This window comes from Equus caballus, chromosome 7, assembly GCF_041296265.1.
Source record: "Equus caballus isolate H_3958 breed thoroughbred chromosome 7, TB-T2T, whole genome shotgun sequence".
NCBI classification, from domain to species: Eukaryota; Metazoa; Chordata; class Mammalia; order Perissodactyla; family Equidae; genus Equus; species Equus caballus.
The window spans coordinates 89,525,023-89,548,106 of record NC_091690.1 but is presented as its reverse complement, the minus strand read 5'-3'; the positions used below and the strand labels follow the sequence as shown (position 1 = coordinate 89,548,106).

General features: G+C 47.3%; 1 protein-coding gene and 2 long non-coding RNA genes across 4 annotated transcripts; 2 read left to right on the top strand and 1 right to left on the bottom strand.

Annotated features, from left to right (window-relative positions):
* LOC111771873 (uncharacterized) lies at nucleotides 1–2,638 on the top strand. Of its 2 annotated transcripts, XR_011441175.1 has the most exons (4): nucleotides 1–134; nucleotides 1,116–1,157; nucleotides 2,007–2,132; nucleotides 2,395–2,638. It is a non-coding gene; the product is annotated as an uncharacterized lncRNA (long non-coding RNA). The 2 variants fall into 2 exon arrangements; XR_011441176.1 differs by lacking the exon at nucleotides 1,116–1,157 and having other exon boundaries at nucleotides 79–212; nucleotides 2,395–2,635.
* On the bottom strand, nucleotides 815–18,118 carry LOC138925230 (uncharacterized). Its single transcript, XR_011441177.1, has 2 exons — nucleotides 17,785–18,118; nucleotides 815–1,260 (listed from the first exon to the last, which is right to left on the bottom strand). It is a non-coding gene; the product is annotated as an uncharacterized lncRNA (long non-coding RNA).
* Nucleotides 4,541–22,987, top strand: CSRP3 (cysteine and glycine rich protein 3). Its single transcript, XM_023634760.2, has 7 exons — nucleotides 4,541–4,632; nucleotides 4,956–5,040; nucleotides 13,648–13,787; nucleotides 17,940–18,108; nucleotides 19,837–19,969; nucleotides 21,088–21,181; nucleotides 22,668–22,987. The coding sequence occupies exons 3-7, from the start codon at nucleotides 13,676–13,678 to the stop codon at nucleotides 22,742–22,744; spliced, it is 585 nt and encodes a 194-aa protein (XP_023490528.1). The 5' UTR covers nucleotides 4,541–4,632; nucleotides 4,956–5,040; nucleotides 13,648–13,675; the 3' UTR covers nucleotides 22,745–22,987.
* Nucleotides 22,988–23,084: the final 97 nt, after the last annotated feature.

The following is a 23,084-nucleotide window of genomic DNA, read 5'->3' as shown; positions in this document are numbered from 1 at the left end:
GAGGTGGGGAAAACTGAGAGGGAGGCCTCTGAAAACGGCTAGGCAGGACATCTGAGCGAGGGCAATAAGAGGAGCAGGGTTAAGAAGAAGGGATGGATTCCAGAGAATTCTTTAAGTGTCTGTTGTCGACACAGGTGAGCAGTCGTGGACTCTATTCAACCCATGGAAATATCTCCTGAGAATACAAGTCACTGGTCCACTTCTGACCCTCTGTGAGTTGATTCCCGTTTGTCAATTTGCCGGCCCTGTGATTCCCACGTCAGGCGCTTGTGCTGCTTCGGGCTTCTCCTAGAGGCTTCGTATCGGCTGAATAGCAGATGTAGGAACAGCCTCTGTGCAACCCGAGGGACCACTGATGTAAAGCCCTGCCAGCCTCTCAGTACAAGATGAGATTGAGTTGGTGCTTTGGCTGTGGAGGTGCTCAGACCTGCAGTGGCTCTCAGACCTGCAGTGTCCTCTCTCCCGACTACATAATGCTGACCAGATCAGTTAAAATTTCCCTCAGAGCGTTGACTCTGGAGCAGAGAACCTGGTTCAAGTCCTGACTTGACCATTTACTAGCTGTGTGATCTAACCTCCTCAGCCAGGTTCTTCATTTGGAAAAAGGGGACTAAACACCTATACCCTCCCACTGCTTGAGAGAGAGACAGAGAGGAGAGAGATCACATCCCAGGGAGGCTCACACACATGGCAGTGCTTTTAACCGGAAGACCACTATGTAAGGAACACTTCATCACTATAATCAGCCAGTGATGAATGGCCATAAAAACAAGGAGACCAATAAAAAATCTGGATGATGCAAGTAAATCAACTATTTGTTTCACCAAATCTCACTTCATTTCAGTGACGATGACAGTATTCGCTTTTTATCTCCTGGGAAAAAAGAACCATCTTGATGCATTTAAGTGTTGCTTTGCCCATTTCTCTGTCTTTCATGGACGGAATACATGGCCAGGAGCAAGCTCGGAATGGTAGTTTTAAATTAATTCTCTCTTTGAAATAAGAGCCAATGACAAATGTCAGACCAGTGGTGCATAGAAATAGTGAAAAGGCCTCGTTACTCCAAGAATGTGGCTGACATTGAATACATTATGGTCCAATTATGTTCTTTTCAGAGTGGCTAGGATGCGCAGATGGAAGCTGAGATTCCCAGGGCTGTAAGTTCTTCTGCAGTGCATTCCCTCTTCGCATGGTGTGGTTTAGAGCGATGGTTTTCAAAGTGGAAGGTGGGCAGCACCCTAGGCAACATGTGAAACAATACTGGGGAATGAGAAAAAGAATTAGAACTTTTATTATATTTATTTTTATCTTTTTTAGTGCCTAGTTTTGACTACGTTTCATAATGCATGTAATGTTACAAGAATATGTTTATAGTTTATATACATACGTGTGTGTACGCATTGCTTTTACTGAGGGGACCATGATCAAACAAATTTGGGAACCACTGTCGTAGAAGGGTTTCAGAGTTCGATCTGGGTTTGAATTTCCTGTCCCCTTGGGGATCTGTGTTTCCCAATGACTTTCTAGTTTTTAGTCATTCCAGGGGAACCAAGAAGAGGACGCAGTACAGTGTAGTCCTAACATTGCCACTGACACACCGCTGACTCAACTGTGTGGCCTCGGGGGGCCTGCTTAGCTTTCATGAGCAGCATTTATTTCAGTGCTCATTCAGTCAATGAGTATAATAATGCCGTCTTTACAAAGTTATTGAGAGGATTAAATAGAATAATATTTACTCAGTTTTGGGGTATAAAGGTAGTTTTAAGATATGTATTTCAGATTGCCTTCATTGTCCCACCTCACTCCCTTGCCTCGTCTTCTTCGTGTCCTATCTTTTCGCAATGTCTTACTCACTTATGGTCATTCTGGTGGAAGAAAGGAGCAGGAACAGGGGGTTCCAGTCCTAATACCACCGTTCACTTACTGTTGACTCACTCTTCAGCTAGGATTGATTGAGCAGCCTGCTGTGTGCCCAACACATGCTTCATATTGTGTATTCTTCACAGAATCCAAAAGAGATCTGCTTCATTTTTCAGGTGGAGAAGCTCTAGAACAGTGTTGACCAATAGAACTTCTGCTCTGACGGACACATGCTGTATCTGTGTTGTTCAATACACAGGCACTAGCCACACGTGCGTATTAAACACTTGGAATGTAGCTCCTGTGACCGAGGAACTGAATTTTTAATTTCATTTAATTTTAAATTGTTTCAATTTAAATACCTACATATGACTATTGGCTGCTGTATGGACAGCACAACTTTAGAGATTGCTGAACTAACATTCAAGTGTAAGGCAACATTAAGACTGATACGGGGCGAATTGTGTCTCTCCCTGTTTATGTTTTGAAGTCCTAACCCCCAGGACCTCAGAATGCGACTGTATTTGAATATAGGACCTTTGAAAGTAAAATGAGGTCATCTGAATGGGCCCTAATCCAACGTGACTGGTGTCCCTACAAGAAGAGGACATTAGGACACAGGCACACAGAGGGGAAGACCATATGGAAACACGTGGAGAAGATGGCCATCCACGAGACACGGAGAGAGGCCTCAGAAGAAACCAACCCTGCTGACATCGTGATCTTGGACTTCTAGCCTCCAGAATTGTGAGAAAATAAATTTCTGTTGTTTAAACCACCCAATGTGTGGCATTTGTTACTGCTGGTCTAGCAAAATAATACAAAGAACTATTCAATTATGTGAGAATTTAGTTCATTTATAATAGACTCTCTCAATGAATTCATCAAGAACACATTCTACCGCACACACATACACACACAGAATTTAAAACGTAAGATACAAAAAATATGCAAGAAACAGTAGTCAAATGAAGAAAGGAGTAAAATTTATAATTAGGTTTAAATAACTACTGACGCATAATGAACAAAACTAATTACAACCTGGAACTGAAACCCCAGATGATCTCCACATCAGAGACGGTAGGCAGGTGTGTAACTGCAAGGTCAAGGTGAAGGAAGAGAGCGAGGTGGTGACGGTGAAAGTATGCTGAGGTTCTTATAAGTTTCTCATCTCATGGAAGAAACAGAATATGGCTACCAATTAAATCTAGACGTCAACAAAAATGCGTATCTATTGTGTCTTAAGAGAAAAACATGGCACAAATAAAACTGTTAAATCCAATAAAAGGCCAGAAAAGAAAAAAGAAACATTATAAAAATAAAACAAGATGAAAGGCACAAGTCCATATGTATCCAAAATCACCATAAATGTGAATGGGCTAAAATCCCCTTTTAAAAGATTACCAAAGTTAGGTAAAACACAAAATACTGTCCATTATTAACCCTGGGAAGCAGAGTAGGATTGTGGAGGGAACTTTCACGTTTTACCCTAAATGCATCCTTATTGTTTAGTCTTTCACAATGAAAATGCATTCCTGCCTTGCCTGTGTAATTAGAAAACATGTTTTTAAGGGTCAGAAACGTTAGAGTCAAACCCAGATTTTCTGACTCAAAATAATTCTACTACAAACATTGCATTTCCCGTGAGCAAGTCAAATCCCTTCTTTGGACCTTAATATCTGAACCTACAAAATGAAAGGGGTGGGCTGCATTTGTGGCTTTTAAATTTTGTCCCGAAGAAGTATTTTAGAAGCTCTTTGGGGATTCAGAGAAAGGCTATGAGAGTGGGACTGTAAACCACCTATTTACCTCAAGCAGTGACTCCCTCGTTTATCTGCTTTACATATTCATGCTCCATTTGAGATTATCTGTAGAAAAAAGTATTATCATTCTAAAAAAACCCACAAAATTTTAAAAGTTGTTCTCCTGGAAGACTTCTAAAGTCTCTTCTATCTTTAACATTCCAGAGGACTCACCATTTCCCCATTTCTACGATGAACACCCTTTGGCATGAAAACAGAGACCAAGAATATCTCATATGAGGTTGCGGTGTGTTCATATTTGTGAAATTACCACAACCTTCTTTCCAATGAAGTATTGCATCACTCAACCAGTTGCTTTGTGGGCATGTAACTCAAGGGTTAATATGGCTGATTTGAAGGGCTGGATCTTATACACCTTAACATTCAGCTCAACACTAGTGAAAAGTGCCATCACCTGAGAGACAAATGACCTGCATTTCAATCTGGAACCTGCCAATGACTCGTTTCTGGCCTTGAGCAAGTTAGATGTCTCAGTGCCCTCAGCTCTAACATGAAGAATTAGTCTATTAAATCTCTGAGCTTCTCGTCAGCGATCAAATTCTATGATTCGGATGAGTCCTGATGCTTGATCAAAGCCAAAATATGTGCATACCAGGCGAAGAGAAATCAGACCTCCTAAGAAAATGTGGGTCCACTGAGACTTATCAAAACCTCTCATAAATATGACACACCGCCATGTTAAATTCTTAAGTAGGAAAAGATGGTGAACAAAGTAACTCAAAACTATTGAGAGAGAACTTTTCTTCACGGGATGGTGGGCCATGAAGTGACAGGAGCTTGATGATCAGCTGACCTTTTCTACCCCTGAGCTTCTTTGAAGAGATTATGTAAGTATCATTTCAGACATCCATCGTTCTTATTTTTAGCTCTGAGTTCTCTTCACAAGCATAGTGACCTGTGTCTCGGAGTTCCAGAGGGCTGCCAGATATGGTTCATGATTCATTTGCAGGTACCTTGCATTGATTTCCAGGAAGGTCAGGGGAGTAGGAGCCTGGAAAAATGATTTTAGATAAAAATCCGTCTTTGCTCGTGTTTCCATTACAACCACTTGATTGGAAATTTACATTCCACCCATTGATCCCCTGGTGCCATAGGCGATTGGCAATTAAAACAGAACCCAAACAATATTGTTCTCCAAGGGCCTCACAGCTGGTGTGGGGGGAACAAAACTGAGGGCTGTGGTCACGGGCTATTTTCAGCCTCTGATAGCAGTTGTGTTACTCATGTCTCATTCACCCTCTCCCCTCGCCTCCCTCCCGCCCTTCCCTCCAGGCCAAGGCTGGTGACAGCCTCCATATATTTAAAGAGCACGAGAGCCCCCCTTACTCAGTTGAGCGGACAGAGACCACACAAGCAGGTAAGTGGAGTGAAGTAGGCACTCGGCTGGGGGTGGGCTGGCTTGCTGGCTGGTTGGGACCAGGAAAGGTCCCAGAGAGTGAGGGTGTGTTTCACGTCCCAAACACCAGCATCCAGTCTGGTTCTGTGAAGAGGCTCAAGTTATGCTCCATTCTGATATGGACCTAGCAGTTGTTCAGAAAATCGCTAAAAGGTTTGGGGGCTCAAGGGAACCTCACAGACAGAGAAATGAATAAGGGATGATTTTTGGTCTAAAACTATTTTCATGGTGGAATAACGTTTCCTATCGTCTCAGTTAGAAGACCAGCATTCTAGTGTTAGAATCGCATGATGAACGGATGTATGACTTTCACAAAGTTCATGCCCTCGGGGTCTTGATCTCCTCTGCAAAGATCAGAATGGATGTAGGCACATTTTTCTAAACTGTAAAGTACCGCAGGGTTCTAAAGTGGTTGTAATAGACAGAATGCAGCAGAAGCCAGCTTTCCAATGCTCAGAATTGAAAGAATTGTGCTATTCAAAAGGTATGGGTGAATGACTTGAGATTTCTATAATTCACCACATCCTGTCTTGCACATAGCAAATACTCAACGAAATTTGTTGGTTTAAAATAGATTTTACATCCCAAGGATGTTCAGCAACAGGCTTGCTTTTAGTAATTTAAAATTAATCAACATAGGACCCAGAAAAGACATTGCTACCTTGACAACCCATTTAAGGCTCTATTGAATGGGAAGATGATTTGGGGCCCGGGGTGAGGGGTGATTCCCAGTGTGTCCTCTCAATTTCAGGCAAGGATTTTTTTTTTAACATCCCGGTGAATGACAGGCAGGGGTGTGACTGAGAACGAGAAGTGGTTTTAAGCAGTGGTCTGAGCAGAGATGCTGCCTGGAGACGAACGCCAGCGCCGCCGCTAGTCTCTGTTCGCGTCCCTGAGCTGGGGCTGGAATTCCCCCAGGAAGCAGGCAGTGACAGGTCTGAGGAAGCCTGTCTCTCTGCAGCACAGTTCAACGCAATTTAATGAGCTTGTATGGGCCGTCTTCTGGTGGGGCCAGGGGAGGCAGAGGCAGAACTGACGCGGAAGGGTGGGCATGAACAGCAAGAAGGGAGGGAGTGTGGGAGAGCCTGTGCCCTCAGTTTACTTTGGGGACTGAATCTCAATACTGGGTACTTCCAATTCACCCCAATGTATGTAAAATTGCTATATGACCCAGAAAAAGCGACGGATGCTTCTGACTTGGCTTTGGTTCCTTTCTAAACAACTCCATCGTTAACATAAGCCTCGGCTGTCGGCAGGGAGTGCAGCTGACCCCTAGGGCCTGGTGCCCTCTCTGGCCTGGCAGACAGGTGCTCTGCAGCCCACAAGAGGAGGAGGGGAGGGAGGGAGAGAGGGAGAAGGCAAGAGTGAGCAGGATCATTCAACAGGCAAATTGCCACGACCCTCTTGGAAGAAGTGGAGAAAGAATCTTGGTAGAATACAAATTCAGAAATCCTGGCAACCTGAAGGAGGAAATAGAAAAAAACAAAGAGCTTCGGTCATAGAAGCAGTTCAAATTGCAGCTCTGAACATCACACAACTTCTCTGAGTTTCCATTTTCTGAATAGTAAAATTAAAGTAAAGCCACTCAGCCAAAGGGATGTGTTAGAATCACATGAATGAGCTAAAGTATAGGAAAGAACCATAGTAGGAAAACACAAATGCACAAGGCATTTGAGCGACGGCACAGAGCCCAACATTATGAGCCACAGGAGACTTCCCTGCTCGGCTCTAGTGTGGTGATGGAAATCCAGAGGTCAGAGTGGGCCACAAGCTGGCCAGGAGTTAGAAGGTGATGAATTTGTTTCACAGGAGGAAGGACACAGACTAGGAATATAATACATAAACTCCAACTCCCGAGGCAGGCGGACGTCCAGTTATAAGCGTGCTGCTCAGGTTTCTCAAAATACTGTATCCAGGGTTGGGCGTCACAACCAAAGAGACATGTGATGCCTTCAAATGTGAAAAACTACAGTTCTTCATCGCAGTGAAGAAAAGCAGGAAGGGAGACGGGACTGTCTCCTGGGCCGTGGAGGATGGAAGCCTTTTCTGAGCCTCCGAGTGGACCTCATGGTGGGAAAGGGTTGATCACGGTCTGTGATCTGTGCAGTCACAGAATAATATTAGCTTATTTAACCATCACGAAAGGTCCTGCGAGAAGTCATTCTCAGAGGAAGAAATGAAAGTTCAAGGCAACAAAGCAATTACTCAGAGTCAACGTGGCTAGAAAGTGGAGAGCCCGGATGTAAACTGGGGTGCAACACGGTCTTTAAAAAGAAATTATAAAGGGCAAAAGAGAACAAAGTGAGTTTCTAGGAGTAAAAGGCAGACACACTTGGAGATAATTTCAGAAAAGATGTAACATGACCCACGTGTGAGAGCCTTAGCTTAACAGGCAGGTGTGTCTACCGTGTCTCTATTTGAAAGGGATGAGAGCTAACACTTGGGTTTGTTTCTGTGCTGGGAATAAGCACCGGATGCTTCCCAGGCGTCGTGGAAAGAACTTTGTGTGGGGGACTTCGTCTCACTGTCCAGAAGCGTAGGAGGAAGCCACTGACCTTGAGTGTCCTACACGGGGGCTGAAGGGTGTGGTCTCCCTGGGCCACAGAGACTGCTTGGGCTCGCTGATTCCCTTCAAAGCCCAGATCACCAGGGAGATCAGCTGGTGTTAGGCATCAGCACTGCCAAAGCCAGGAAGTGGCTGTCCCAGGGCACAGGCTTAGGACCTTGCCTGGCCTGCCGTCCCTGCCACGGGGCACCCTGATCCCCAGAAGGGGCCAACTCCCCCTGGCCTGGCTGTGTTTGTTCTGGGTGCAGCATGCTCTGAAAGGCTGAGGAACAGAGCTGGTTCACAATCTGAATCAGAAGGGCTGCAGAGAAGAAACGGAGAGATTTGCTTGTTTTAAGAAAATGGATTTAAAAACCAGAGATAAAATAACAATAGCAGGGGCCAGCCCGGTGGCGCAGCGGTTAAGTGCGCACGTTCTGCTTCTCAGCGGCCCTGGGTTCGCTGGTTCGGATCCTGGGTGCGGACATGGCACCACTTGGCACGCCATGCTGTGGCAGGCGTCCCATGTATAAAAAAATAGAGGAATATGGGCTAGAGGAAGATGGGCATGGATGTTAGCTCAGGGCCAGTCTTCCTTGGCAAAAAGAGGAGGATTGGCAGTAGTTAGCTCAGGGCTAATCTTCCTAAAAAAAAAAGTTAGCAATAAAAGTTGTGATAAAAGCAACTAAAATCGTTACACACCTGCTGTGTATCATCTAGTAATAATTGTCTAATAATAGCTATTATTATCTCATTTAACCTGAAAACAACTTTCTGAGACAAGCCTTCTCACCCTGTCTTTGCAAGCGCGAGGACACTGGGCTCCAAGATTTTGAGCAATTCACCAAGAGTCCCACAGATTGTGTTTTCTGAACCCTGGCCTGGTTCTCTCCAAAGCCTGTGCCCCTCACTCTGCTCCATCCTCTCTTTAACCTGGATTAAGAGAATAGAGCAGAGACATGTTTGAGAAGGGGTGCCACTCGGCAGCGTTTCTGCAAGGCGAGGCTCCAGTCAGCGTTCAGATCCGGGAATCCGTCTCAGGGCTTGAAGGACCCTTGAAGGGGCTTCACTCCATTGCAGCCACTTGGACATCCCTCCTTGGCAGAGCTGAAACCAACAGTGAGAGAGAACCCTCCAGCCCTCGGGGAGCCCTTGCCCTGCCTGAGGAGCCCTTTATTTTGCTGAACTGAGTTCGGTCTCCCTGTTTCTCTCACCCACGAGTACCCTCTCTGTCCCGTGGAGAGACAGGAGATCAATGATCTCTATTCCCACCAACTAGGACATTTGCTGAGTGGGGGTGCTGACCCTTGTCCCCTCTCCAGTGTGCCGTAAGCAGGGACGTGGGATATAGAGCCAGCTTATCTGGGGTTTGAATTGCAGCTCTGCCTCTTACCAGCCATGTGACCTCAGACAAGTCACTTAAGTTCTCTGAGCCTCAGATTTCTCATCTGCAAAATGGGGGTAACAAAATTTACTCTTCAGGGCTGTTGTGCACATTACAGATAGTGTACCTAAAGCAACTGAAGCGCAGGGCAGGATCAATAGCTAACGTTAATATAAGAACTCGGCTTCAGAGTCAGAGAGATGTAAGTTTCAATCGAGCCTGTGGCATATGCTAGCCACCTATCCTTGGGCACTGTAAATTCCCTAAGACTCCATTTCGCCATCTCTCCAGTAAATTTTGTAACCTATGTGAAGGGTCGTGGTGAAGATTAAATGACACGCCACAGTGCTGGCCCAGGAGCTGGGCTCCAGACGCTTGAGCTTCCATAATAACATTATGATGTTAGTAATGATTATGATGATCACTTAGATTCCAGATATGTGTTCCTATGATCCAAAACCTTTGCCTCAGCCAGTGTAGACAATTTAACTCATTATGTGGAATCAGGCATCTGCTAGGATGACCAAATGAACCAACACTAAGCTAAAAAGGGCATTGTCGCTTGAACTCTCTGCTCAAACTCATGGCCTAAGGTTCCCACCGAGGTTCTTTAACCGACCCCACAAGGAAGCAACTGGGTCACTGAGTGCCCTTTTCACCTACCCCATGCACTCTTCTCCTAAGATAGCACCTTCAGCTCCACAGATGGTAGTTTAATAAGAAAGAAAGTCAGAATGGGTGTTAGATTAAGAAGAATGTGCCCAAGATACACATACGGTTATGCTTTGAAACTCCAGATTGAGATTGTCAACTTAGAGTTATTGCAGAACTAATTAGCTCTTACATTGCCTAACACGCTACGGTTTACAAGGTGACTCAACGTGCTTAAACTGCCGCAGTTTCCCAGCAATAGTGAAAGAAATGGGGCTGTTATGCCCATTTTAGAGAGAGGATACTGAAGTTCAGAGAGCTTGAGTGCTTTCCCCAGATCTCACAGCTTTGAAGAGGTAAGATGGAACTAGAACTCTGGGTCCCGGGTCTGAGCCAGTGCTCTTCCCAGCCCCGACTATAGCACATTCACAGCATGATCCTTCCACAGCATTATTTGTTAAGAAATCCACATGGGTAGTCTCTCACTGGGATCTGGGATCACTGGATCCAAAAGTCTGGAGTCCACCCTCTCCCTAGCTGACGTGGCAGGGCCCTGCATTTTGTCTCATCCTCATAGATCCCACACTGTCCCCCATTTCTGTTCTGACCCACAACTTCATCTGCAACAACACAGCCACCTCCAGGACCGGCCCAGGGAGTAGTGCCAGGTGGCCAGATGGAGATTGTGACCCAGGTGACAACTGGGGCCGAGTGACGGGCAAGCCTATATTTGGTGTCCTACCTTCGGTGACCCTTGCCTGTGCCAGGCAACACTGATAAACAACTGGCCCATCCCTTGGTATCTTGCCAGCATAAGCTCACAGTCTGGGCCTGGCCAGGGGAGTGTTGAGACAGAGGAATTCCAAAGCAATGCAGGAGGCTGAAAAGGTTATGCACGCAAGCCAGGACCTCACTGTGCTTTCAAATCACAGCGATTGAAAGCTTAATGAGCAGATTGGTGCTATTGGGATAACCTGAAATAAAGTAGGGAACAATGCCTTGTCTTTGAATATCTTCTCAATGCTGCTTTAAATCCCATCATATTTCCGTGATCCTCACAATAGTCCTGTGAGGAACGTGCAGGAGATAATATTATCACCATTTTCCACCCAAGTTCAAGTTCACGAGGTCAAGATTAGAACCTGTGTCTTCCAATTCAGGATGCCTTACAACGCCCTCTGCCTTTCGGGCCTTTGAGCAATGGAAGAAGAAATCAGAGATGTCTTCTGTGCTTAGCCTCCATAGCTACATTTCCATCTTTAGAAACGGGACTGAGCACCTGTTTGATAGAATGCCTACGGATTTCTATTTTGGGTTTTAAGTCCTGATAAATGTATGTCAGATATTTATGATCACTTAAAAACAACCTGTGCTGGGATCCATTACCGTGTGAAGAAGGTATTATCTGTAATCATATCCTCACTTTGAAAGGTATCATATGTAGGTAATTACTGAAAACACACACACACACACACACACCCCCCCCCAAGAGGCACATCTCTCTCTCTTTAATTTGCAGGACATGCCAACGAAGTCTCTGCTGAAAATTTGAAATGAGAAATTTGACCTAAGGTTGTTTTCATTGAAAATTTCTACATCATTAATTTCGCAAGTGTCACTGTCACATTCCCGGATTCGAAGAACATTTCTCCTCGATATTATATTGTGTTGAAGCTCAGGATCAAAATGAACATGAGTAAAATGATATGATTCTACTCTTTTCTAGAGAATGTATCATCTTTAATCAGAGCAGGATGGAGCTTAGAAAAAGAAGTTGGCTAGGGAAATACACCGAATATTTACTTTTTATGCCTCATCTTATTTGTAAATGAGGGGGTTGGTCAATCTTAAAAATCTGTTCCAACTCTAAAAGTACTAAAAATGGAAGTGGAGTAAAATATGAACAATTTGGGCTCTTTTGGGGATAGTAAGGCCTCCATGCCTTTCTGTGTGCTCTTTTCTCTTCCTGAAATGCCCTTCCCCCTTTTCTCTAGCTGGTGAACTCTTACTAACCCTTCAAAACCCCATGTTGATGTGACGTCTGCTGTGAAGCTCCCACAGCTCACTGCTTTCGTCCGCAATCTAAGCTCGGGCGGCCATTTCCTCCTTGGAGTTTGCACGCACGGCACGCATGGCACGTCTCACACGGCTCTCCTCTGGGGCAGAGGGTTCTGCTTCCTGCCTATCTTACTCATTAGAATGTGGGCTTCTCAAACCACAGGGATACCAAGTACCCATTTTTATAGGTGTTCCTTCCTTTTATCCCTCACCAAGTGCCTAGTGTAGGGCTTGACACAAGATAGGTAGGTGGTAAATGCATGGTGAGTGAATGAATGAATGAATAAATGAATGCAGGCTTGATCGCAAGCTTCTTAATTCAAAATCCCTTACTCTTTCCTCTGTATTAAACAACCTGAACTACAGAAATAGAGGCACTAAATGTTTCTTTTTTCAAAAAAAGTTAAAAGTTTATTTTCTAAAATTTTACTGCACAAAGAGAAGAGCCTGCTTCTATGAGAGGAAGGATAGGATGTTCCTGGTTAAACTCACACTGTTTCTGGTGGTGGGAAAGTTCTCTGCAGGGACGTTTAGATAGAGACGTTCCCTTTGGTCCTAGTATCAGATTCTGCCGTCTGTTTGCTATTTACCTTCTGTTTCTTAGCAAAAGCTGTCTTTGTTTTGAGGCTGGGAGACACAATCCGGACCAGTTGACCCAGGAGGGCTTAGTGTTAATCGCTAACTATTATAAGAAGGTGACTGTCTTCCCAGAAGGGAAAGAGAAGGTCAGGAGCAGCCACTTGGAATGGCCCGATAGTGCTTGGCGTCAATGACAAGATGACACACCAGGCTTCTTAGAAACCGAAGGATCCCAGTGAAAATTCAGACCCCCCTGGGGCTGGCAGGATTTCAGAAATTTCACTGATTATTGATGGCTTATGTCAGTTCTGCTCTGGGGAAGCCGAAAACTGGAGTCATGCTTACATACGCAGACACAGAAAGAAAGAGAAAATTATTTTTTCTGATGCCCCTCCCTGTCTAGTATCTCTTAAACATAATTCTCTAACAAGGAGACAATGATGGCCCCAGGATCAGCAGCTCCTTGCAGCAGAATGTGCTGGAAGATGTAGGAGGACACCTTGCATTGTCACCTGGCTCCTGTGGTCACACCTGACACTGTGAGCTCTGTCACGTACCTTCCTGCACACTGTGTCCTTTGGTTCTCTGAACAAACTGTGAAGCAGCAAGGAAGAGAGTGACTCTCTTCATAGGACAGGTGGGGAACAGACGTGAAGAGAAGCCATGCAGCTCCCCTCGATGCACACAGCAGGTTGTGGGGAGCCCTGAATGCAGAAGGCAGGTTTCTAGACCACCGATCTAGTGTGGTGCCAATATGGCTCACTGCCTGGGCCTAGTCACATATCACGTATTTTTCGCAGCACGGTTAGCTAAGGCTTTGCTACCTGAAGGGTGGTCCATGGCGAGCAGCATCAGCACGGCCTGGAGCCTGTCTTCTCCCCACATCTACCAAAGCAGAATCTGTATGTGTAGTTAGACCCGAGGTGATGCAAGAAGCACTGAGCTAGATAAGAAGATAGTACCATTTTCAGAGGCTAGTCCCACTTCTGGTGGAATAATTTTTAAAACCTTAGATGGAAAAAATAATAATACTTAATATTTGTGTATAATTTTGTATACACAAAATTAGCTCATCCATTCCTTTCAAGAACCCTGTGAGGTACACAGGAGCAGATGCTGTTGAAATTTAACAGAAGAGGAAATTGAGTCTCAAAGTAGCAAAGTGACTTCCTCTGAGCCTTCTGAGTATCTGAGCTGATTCAGTGACAGGCACACAGTAATTATTTGCTGAATGAATGAATGACCCACCAAAAACACCGGGGCTGGATCATGGTCTTCAGACCACTGTTCTTGGGGATTGGTTACTCCTGAGGCCCCCTAAATTTAGGGTATTTGCTTTATATCCTGTTAGACTTGACCTCGGTCAGAGAGTCTTCAAGATGCCAAACTGGGGCGGAGGAGCGAAATGCGGAGCGTGTGAGAAGACCGTCTACCACGCAGAAGAAATCCAGTGCAATGGAAGGAGCTTCCACAAGACGTGTTTCCACTGCAGTGAGTTGGGTGAACAGCATGAGGGCCCCTCGGCCTCCAGAGGGCGTTTCCAAGTTCACATTTAGCCACAGAGACTGGGCATCAGTGGTTCTCAAAGTATGATCCAGGGACCAGTAGCCTCAGCTACGTGTTAGAAATATTGCTTTGGGTCCCCACCTAAGGGAGAGATGGCGCCCCCTGAACACTCTGTCTCCAACCACTTGCCCAGCTCATAGGCCATGTCCCTGCAGGTTGAAGTCAGAACCATCTGGCCTGCCACGGCTCTCAGTGGTGAAAACCTTGACCCAGTGGCGACATTTACAAAGTGTGACTTGGCAGAGAAAGGAAGCCATCACTTATCTGCAGCCAGGATGGATCTGGCTCTTTGTGTTGTTCCCATTGGCCAGCTGACAGTGAACCAGCTGCAACTGGTCTTTCCCAAGAAAGAACTTGTGTCAGGCAGGGGGCAACACGTGCCAATTTTGTAATAGTTGGAAAGGGAAGGGTTTAGGGGCCTGGGCACCAGTGACTTAAGAAAGAGAATCTTTACCATCACCCACCAGACACAGATTCACAAATGTTAACACTGGGGGAACTTCAAGACCCCGTGGTCCGCCTGGGAGTCAGGCTTTGTCTGAGTCACGGGACTTTGCACAGCCGTTCCCCACCTCTACGCCCGGGTCGCAAGCATCTGCAGCAGAGCTGGGAGGAGAACCCGTACCTTCAGGCTCCCAGGCCAGTCTCCTGGGCACAACTGCCTTCTGGAGTTTCCTAGCAGCGAGTTCTGTTTTGGGGGAACAGTCCTTTTCTGCCACCTACATTCTTTGCTTCCCTCCAGGGGGTCTGGCTTCAGGGCTTGCTTTACTGGGCATTTGGCAGATCCCTCCCCACGTAGGCCCTCACCCCACGCCCGTGCCGCAGCCCAGTGGCTGCAAGGCGTCACATGGCCCCAAACTGTTTCAAACAGAACCTCAAGGGTTGGGCTCCACCTGTCAGGGAAGGAAGACACTCCATCCTCAAGCTGCCAGAAATAGTAATGTTTTACCTGCTACAGGAGTTTCCGTGATCTCTTACCTCCCACAGCAAACGTACTTCGCTTCAAACGGGGAAATACTGCTCTGAGTGGTTGGGTTGGCTGATTTACTTTGGGTTTTAATGATGGATAGTTATTTTCAAGTCATCGTACATATCCATCAGATTCATTGTTATTACAATTATCCAGAAGTGACTGCCCAAGACAGTTGTTTCCATAACCTTCTGGCTTTTGTCCAAAAACAGCCAGTGTTCTTTCAAAAAGAGTGAGGGTGACAAATATTGGAAAGAACAGTGGAATTGGAGTAAAATTGACTGGGGTTTGAGTCTGGGCTCTGCCATGTACCAACTGCATGACCTTGGGCAAGTCATTTTGCCATCAAGCCTCAATTTCCCCATCTATAAAATGGAGATGGTTATACCTACCACACAGGTTGTTACAAGAAGAAAACTGGGGTTCTTGATCTGGAATCAGCCTTCTGGGCCTCTATTCTCCTTTGATCAACTCTGAGATCTGTGCGGGAACGGGAAATGGAAGGGCAGCTTTCAATGGCAAGCGGGGTCTTGTCTTTCCCAGGTAGCGGGAAGATGCCCTGTTCGGTGGAGCCTTGCTGGAAGGGATTCAAGCATTTGGTGGTTCACCCTTTGACATTTTCCTTAGAACTCACAAGTGGGAGGGGAATCTGAACAGGGTGAGTTCCTATAGTGGTGGACAGAAGGATCTTGGAGAAGAGCTCACTTTTCTGGGTTATTATCACAAGACTTGCCTGTCCACAGGCCACCCTGTGCTGGAACAGGGTTCAGAGAGGCACTACCTTAGCTCGTCTCCTGCCCAGTGTTCTCCCGACTTCTAGACAAATCTTCATCCTCGCTATCAACACTATCCAAAAGAAATGTAACACAAGCCACGAATGTAATCAATTTTCTAGTAACCGTAGTTTTAAAAAGGTACAAGGAAATAGGTTGTTAATTTTCAAAGATTTTATTTAACCCAATATATCCAAAAATTATAATTTCAAAGTGTAATCAATATACGAATTATTAATGGGATGTTTTACATCCTCTTTTGTTTGTACTAAGTGTTTGAAGTCTGGTGCGCGTTTCGCACTCGGAGCACATCATGTGGAGGGCGAGCGGCTGTGGTATCAGACAGCACAGCCTTCTGTGCCCGAGTGTGAAAGTTGGTCAGAAGCCAGGGAGCGGCTGTAGAATTGGCCAGGACAAGACAGGACATAGGCAGTCCTGGAGCGATGGGAATGAGCACTGGAGTAGGAGTCAAGGATCTGAGGCCAGTCCTGGCTCTGCAACTTACTGTTGTACAGTCGTGGCCAAGTCACTGATCTTCATTCACGCACGCATGTGTGCATTTGTTCACTCATTCATTCATTCAACAGGTGTTGTCAGAAAACTAACTCTTGGCCAGGCCCTGTGCTCTGTTCTGGGGATATTAAGATAAAACAGTTTTGCCCTCAAGGAACTCAGAATCTAGAATACCAATGAAGATTCGAGAAGTTGTTCTGGAGATTGGCAGCTGACAGCAACGAGAAGGGCAGAAATGGATATATACCTTATATGCTCAAATATAAGCATTTTTCCCCCAAAATATTTCTTCATAAAAAGGGTTTACCCTGCATTCAAAGCCTTATAAAGTCTCTCCTGCTACAGAACCTTCTCTCAATTACTTTATTTAACATTTTTTTAAGAGAGAATGTTTAACACACACAACGTTGACACAATACAGAGTTTAATAAACTCCTGTGAGCCCATCTCCCCAGCTACACAACCGCCAATCCCCAACCCCCGGCCAGGTCGACCTCATCTACAACCTTATCTTCTTCTCCCACTCCCATACTCAATCAGTTTTTAACAAGATACCATTTGAAGAAGGCGTATTAGCCTGAAACACCTCATTCAGGGCTGGATTGCTTATGGAGGTCACTTGATTGAACCGGTCAAAAAAAAAAGGAGGCAAATAAATGGAATGCATATGTATTATTATGTTATTGTCCCAGGGGATGACCTCACTATTATAAGTGCTGAGTATCACCATAAACAACCTTTAAGGATCATTGTTACAAAGCAGTACAACAAGTTATTAAGTGGTGGAAATCCTATGTATTTTTTGAAGCTGCCCTAAGGTTATGCTGATAGGAGCTTCTTGTTGAGATATGGTCTCCAGGTGACAGCCTCCTGCTCATCTTCCTGCTCAGGTACAAACGGCTTCCTCTCTAGCGAGAAAGACAGAGCAGAGATGAGCTGCTCCGGAGAGCTGGGTCGGCTGCCTGAGAAAGACCCTCAGTGATGAGGGAGAGGCTGATGCCGAGGAGGAAGAGAAGGAATTTGAAAACAATTGTTTCCTGAATTTGCGTGAGATTAGAAAAAGTAACATCTCCAAATCAATATATTATTGACATATTATTAAATTAAATAGTATAAGTAGGTATTTAACACTTTCATTTATGTCTTTAAAAGTTTATTTTTTTTAAATTGGCAAAAAAAAAATCTTTCTATGAATCTTCTCTTTGGAACAATAGGGGCTTGCCTTCATGCGGGACTTTCCATCATGCGAGACAGTTTACATGAGGTAATACACAGTCACCAGGGGGCTCGAGCAGGTACAAGATAAGGATTGATGAGGCAGGTCTGCCTCCCTCAGCCTGTCCCCTGCTTCCAGAACTGGATCAAAATTAGCCTGAGTGGTAATGGCCTCCTTGAAATCACAGGGCTCTTCAAATGCCATACCAAGGAGAGAAACTGCTCAATCTTGATTCTAATACGATTAAGAAAGTAAGTTCCTCTCACTCACGTACACTTCCCCCATGCCATTTGGGGTGAGATGCTCAGGAATTCAGGATGTTCCCATTCAGGGATGATATTCCTAGCTGGTGTGAGACCACACACTCGTTCCAATGCTGGCCGTCTACCTCTTTCTAGCTGGGTACCACCGAGCACATTACTTCCCTTCTCTGTGCCCCAACATCCTCACCTGTGAAATCAGAACTGCTCTGCTCAGGAATCAAAGCTGTGTTCTTGGCCGGAGGGGCCCTCGTGCTGGGTCTCCTGGCCCCTGCATGGCATTAGGGGTACAGGGATTGGGGGAGGAACCTCAACCCCACCCTCCTGACCCTCCTTCCTCGGCAGTGGCCTGCAGAAAGGCTCTCGACAGCACCACGGTGGCAGCCCACGAGTCGGAGATCTACTGTAAGGTCTGCTATGGGCGCAGGTACGGCCCCAAGGGGATCGGCTATGGACAAGGCGCCGGCTGCCTCAGCACCGACACAGGCGAACACCTGGGCCTCCAGTTCCAACAGTGAGTTACTGCCCGCTTCTGCCAGCCCGTTGTCAGGACAGTTCATTCTGTTCCCATAGCAACGTGTTCTGGAAGTGGGAGAATGAACTCTATTGTTGACTTGCCAACAATAGGAATACCCAGTCTGACCAAGTTTTAACAATGTGTCATCTCTCTGAAGACTCTCTTTAAATTATCTGCCTTTCTAAAGGGCAATTACTTTTACACCATGGCTCTTGGTTTGCATGTCAAGAGAAGACCCAGAAAGTACAGATGTTCCATTGTTTGACCTTTGCAAAACTACATGGGTCTCTTTTCTTCCCCTTTGAGCGCTTCTGTGTAAATCACCTAAATATGGCAGGGAAGAATGGCCATTCTCTGTGCGCTTGTCACTAAAAGATTTCTTCCCTTGGGTTGTAAGATGACTAATGTCTGCATGGCAGGGGGAGTGTGTCTGCGGGGATGCGCTGGACCTCAGGGGTAAGCAATCAGTTGTGACTGCTCTCTGGGTCTCCCGGGCTGCTTGTTGCTAGTACAGTGCTGAGGGTCGCCCCAACAACATCCCAGAAAAGCTGGGGTACCATGCTGTGCCATCTCTGTCTACCAGTCTGGTCTACCAGTCTTGACGATCATACTGACCTCCAGCCCTGAACTGAGTATAGGCCGCCAGCCACTAGCCTACAGCTGCTGTCTGGCCAGCTGGTACCTGGGCCCAGCTCTGCGGTGGGACTGGGCAGGGAGGCACAGCCCAATTGAGGCAGGGTCCCACGGATGGCCTCCCCAGAGAGCATTAGACCATCCAAAGAGTCATCTGGTCCCTTCCAGAGCGAGTAACCATGGCAGAGCCTGGAAAAGCACAGGGATGTGTGATGGCTTGTTTTACTTTTTCTCATTACTCAATCCCAACGAGATACTCTGCTTCAAGAAGAAAGATGCTGCCAGCTGCGTTCTCTGCTTCTCCTCACTCAAAGCTCACGCCTCTCCGCGAGGGCTGTCTGGTGATGCCGCACCCAGAGGAAGAAGCCTGGAGACCCGGGTTCCATCCCAGCTCCACCAGTTATGAGCTGCCCGACCCTGGGCAGCTACCCCCTGATCCTTGCTCTCCTCCAGCTAGCTCTGCCTACTTTAGGGGTTATGGTGAGACTAGAGCGATAAGTGTACAAGGAAACACCAAAAGATATGGGAACACTGGTTATTACTGTGCCTCTGTCTTGGTCATTGCTCACATGGGGACAGGTGACCTTTGGATGCAGGATGACAACATGAATTTTGACAAGAAATACATCAGCTCATTGGACAATGGTTTACTTAGTATCAACTGTCAAGACCCCATCTTGCCCTATAATATTTTCACCACTCACTTCGGAAAGTAGACCAGTGGGCTTCAAGATGGTAGAAACCTAAACAGTCACAGCAGCAATAACAAGCTGGCAACAACAATGACAGTAGTATAGGCTAATGTACCTGGAACACCTGCTCGGTGCCTTACAACAGAAAGGACAGACTTACAGCAATTACCGCTAACGTTTATCTGTCCTTGCCACACGCCAGGCAGGCACTGTTCTAAGGGCTTCAGTCACCTCACCTCACTGAACCCTCTCAACAGTGAGGAAGGCACCATGATTGTCCCCACTTTCCAGATGAGGAGTCTGAAGCACAGAGAAGTTCAGTAACTCACTAAGGGCACACAGCTAGTACTGTTTGCCAACAGAGGTCTCTAGGTTTCATTCATTTCTCTTTCTCCACCAGGTCCCCCAAACCGGCACGCTCAGCCACCACCAGCAACCCTTCCAAGTTCACTGCGAAGTTTGGAGAGTCGGAGAAGTGCCCTCGATGCGGAAAGTCAGTCTATGCTGCTGAGAAGGTGATGGGCGGTGGCAAGGTAAGGACTTCCACACAAGCCAACGGGATTTGCTCGTCTCCCCGATCAGTTAGGAAGAAGAGGAGAAGAAAGGAGGAACTGTGGATGGGTGGGGCCAGACCCTTCATCCTCCTTAGCTCCCAGGAAACACTTTAGGTCCCTCACCCACATTCCTGGGCTGTGACTCCCCCTGCAGTTCCCTTGGAAAGGAACTGGTGCGATTCGATGCCGCAGGCATTAGCCCACTGGATGGAAGGCACCAGCTAAGAGGCTCTGAGACACAAAGGTACACAGGCCCCCTGCCCTCAGCGTCCACGATCCTTCCAGAAAGGTGTCAGCCTGGGACCTGTCACCCCTGCATAACTCAGTCTGCTGCTGGCACCACCCGTGAGGGACAGAGCACACATCTCCCAGCAGCGGGAAGCATCCTCGCTCCCGAATGTGCTGGCAACCAGAGAGTCATCAGATGTCTGAGAGAGACGCACACTCGCTCTGCAAGCTCCAGTTTCAGGCCTGAAGCCAGGGCAGTCCCCACGGGACGTGGGCCTGACGAAGGAAGACGATCCTGTTTATCCTAAATGGGGAGGAGGCCACCCAGAGTGTCTGACTTCAAATATGAGGGCGGCGTCCACCCCAAGCCTGGCCATTCAAAGTCTGGTCATGAGAAGCCCTGGGCTGTGCCTGGCAGGTGGTCCAGGCCGTGCAGCTGTCTTCCGCCGGAAATGCACAGGGTGGGAAGGAGGTGGAGTTACCTGCATGATGGCCCCTTTCTTCACTTTTTTCTTCTTTCACTTTATATTCAATGTAAACCTTACCCACTGGCTCCACTGCAAGCCCTCCTCTCTCCAGTTTGTTCCTCCATCTTCTAGAAAGGGGAAGTCCTTTTCTATTTAGTCTGTTTTGAGGGAATACATATGGAAGTCACCTTGATCAATTTGTTTTTAGGGGTTCTGAGAATTGACGGTCAAGTCCATAGCGTCTCATTTTCTCTAAGCCTAATCCAGGCCCGATGAGATACGTGACTGGTTAGGACACTGGCACTCCCTTAGGTGCTGCTGGTCGGGGGACTTCACGTGGAAATAGAAAATGCTGCCCACTCCGTTAAACATGTAACTCTCCTGCCCTCCCCTGCCCCTCAGCCTTGGCACAAGACCTGCTTTCGCTGCGCCATCTGTGGGAAGAGTCTAGAGTCCACCAACGTCACTGACAAAGATGGGGAACTTTATTGCAAAGGTGAGCGGTTCTGGAGACTCTCCTGAGAGGTCTTCCCGCGGAGGGTCCCTGGGAGGGGACGTCGTGTCCATGCCGAGAGCCTTGTCTACCGGGAGGCCTGACTGCTGAGCCCGAGCGGGTTTTGGGCTCTCAGGATGGAGCACAAAACCCTACAAGGGAAAGAAACCCCCTGCCTGACCCCACTCGGGGCCTGTCCATCTGTGGGCACCCGATGCTTGCGGATGCCCAGTGGTTCAGGGCAGCTGGGTGCCGGGGGGCAGAGAGGACGAGGGGGAAGCAGTGTCCTGACTCTGGCCATGGAAAAGGCCTCAGGCCTGGACAAACAGCCTCACATGCTCTTCCGAAACCCAAACACCTTCTGTCCACCTGAGTGGCAGAGAGGGTGACTGGGGAGGAGGGATTGGCTTGGCCTCTCTTGCGTTTATCAAGACTGTCTATCTTCCTCCCTCCCTCCCTCCCTCCTTCCCTCCTTCCTTCCTCTTTCCCTCCTTCCTTCCTGACCTTTCTGTTTCTGGTGTCGCACATCGCTTAGTGGTCACAGGGACAGAACTGACAGGTGGGTATTCCTTCTGGTCCTCACAGCTCTGCCCGCAGCTGCCTCCATGATCCCTTTGTCTCGTGGAGACACAGCAGAGCTTAGCTCCTTCCTGACGCCTCACAAGGAAGGGACGCATTAGGGCCATGGCAGTGGGCCTGTTCTCTCCTAGGCCTGGTCTGTTCTCAGTGGGGTGTCTCAACATCTGCAGGTGTGTGTGTGGGAGTGGGGGGAGGGGAATGGTGGGAGAGGAGCAAGAGAGAGGACATCGCTGAGCAACACTGAAGGTTGCCAAGCTTCCGCCCTATGAGACAGGATGGGAACTGACGCACGATCTGACAGGGGTTGCCTTCTCCTGGCAGGAGAGGGTCCTCAGCATTCATAGGCCATAAAGCTCTAAAGTGTTGCTGCAGCCAGCAGGGAGATCAACACCCAGATAAATAATAGCATTTCCAAGTGAGGAAAGCTCTAGAAGAGGACCATACACAACGCAGCAGCGTACAGAGAGGCAAGGGATCAGCTTGGGGTGTGAGGGACGGCTCCTCAGGAGACAAGCCTCCTGGGCGTCTTGAAGGAGACTGTGAGTTTGGGAGGGGCCATTCCAGGAACAGGCAGCAGTGAGCGTGAAGGCACCGACGCGGGCATCCTGGTTCATTCCGGGAGTGGGGTGGGGAGGCCCAGGAAGGAGGGGACGAGGCTGGCAGGCAGTCGGGGGCCGGATCACATCGACTCAAATGAGAAAACACCTCTGAACACAGTGCAGTGCAAGGAAGCATCGACGCTTTTTACTAGCAGATCGAAAACAAACCTAGTTCCATTTACTTAAAAGTTAACTTATGAATGCGTTTATCCAAGGCTGCCTCTCACAGGGGAGGCCCGTGCCCAGACAGAAGGGACTGAAACAACGGTGCTAACCAGCTTGCCTCTCCCCCATCCCCTTCTCATTCACAGTTTGCTACGCCAAAAACTTTGGCCCTACAGGGATTGGGTTTGGAGGCCTTACACACCAGGTGGAGAAGAAAGAGTGAATGGGCACCACCTCTCAGCTCTCATCAGCCTAAGCCTTCGCCCTACCCCTGCCCGACGGAGACGCTCCCCCAGACGTCCTCTCCCCAGTAGGCGGACAGCATCTCTCTTCAGAAGTGACCACTCTTGACCCAAAGTTAGAAGAGACCTTGGAAGAAAATTATTAGACGTCGAATCTGTAACAAACGCTTGATTATTTACAATCCCTGGGGTAGGAGTGGCCCTCAATAAATGTTTTAGCCACACCTTGTCCGTCTCTGGGTCTTTTATTTCAAATAGAGGGAAGTTTTCCAAAAATTGAGAGGTAGTCTGAACCACCAGCTGCAAAGGCTGTGAGAATTT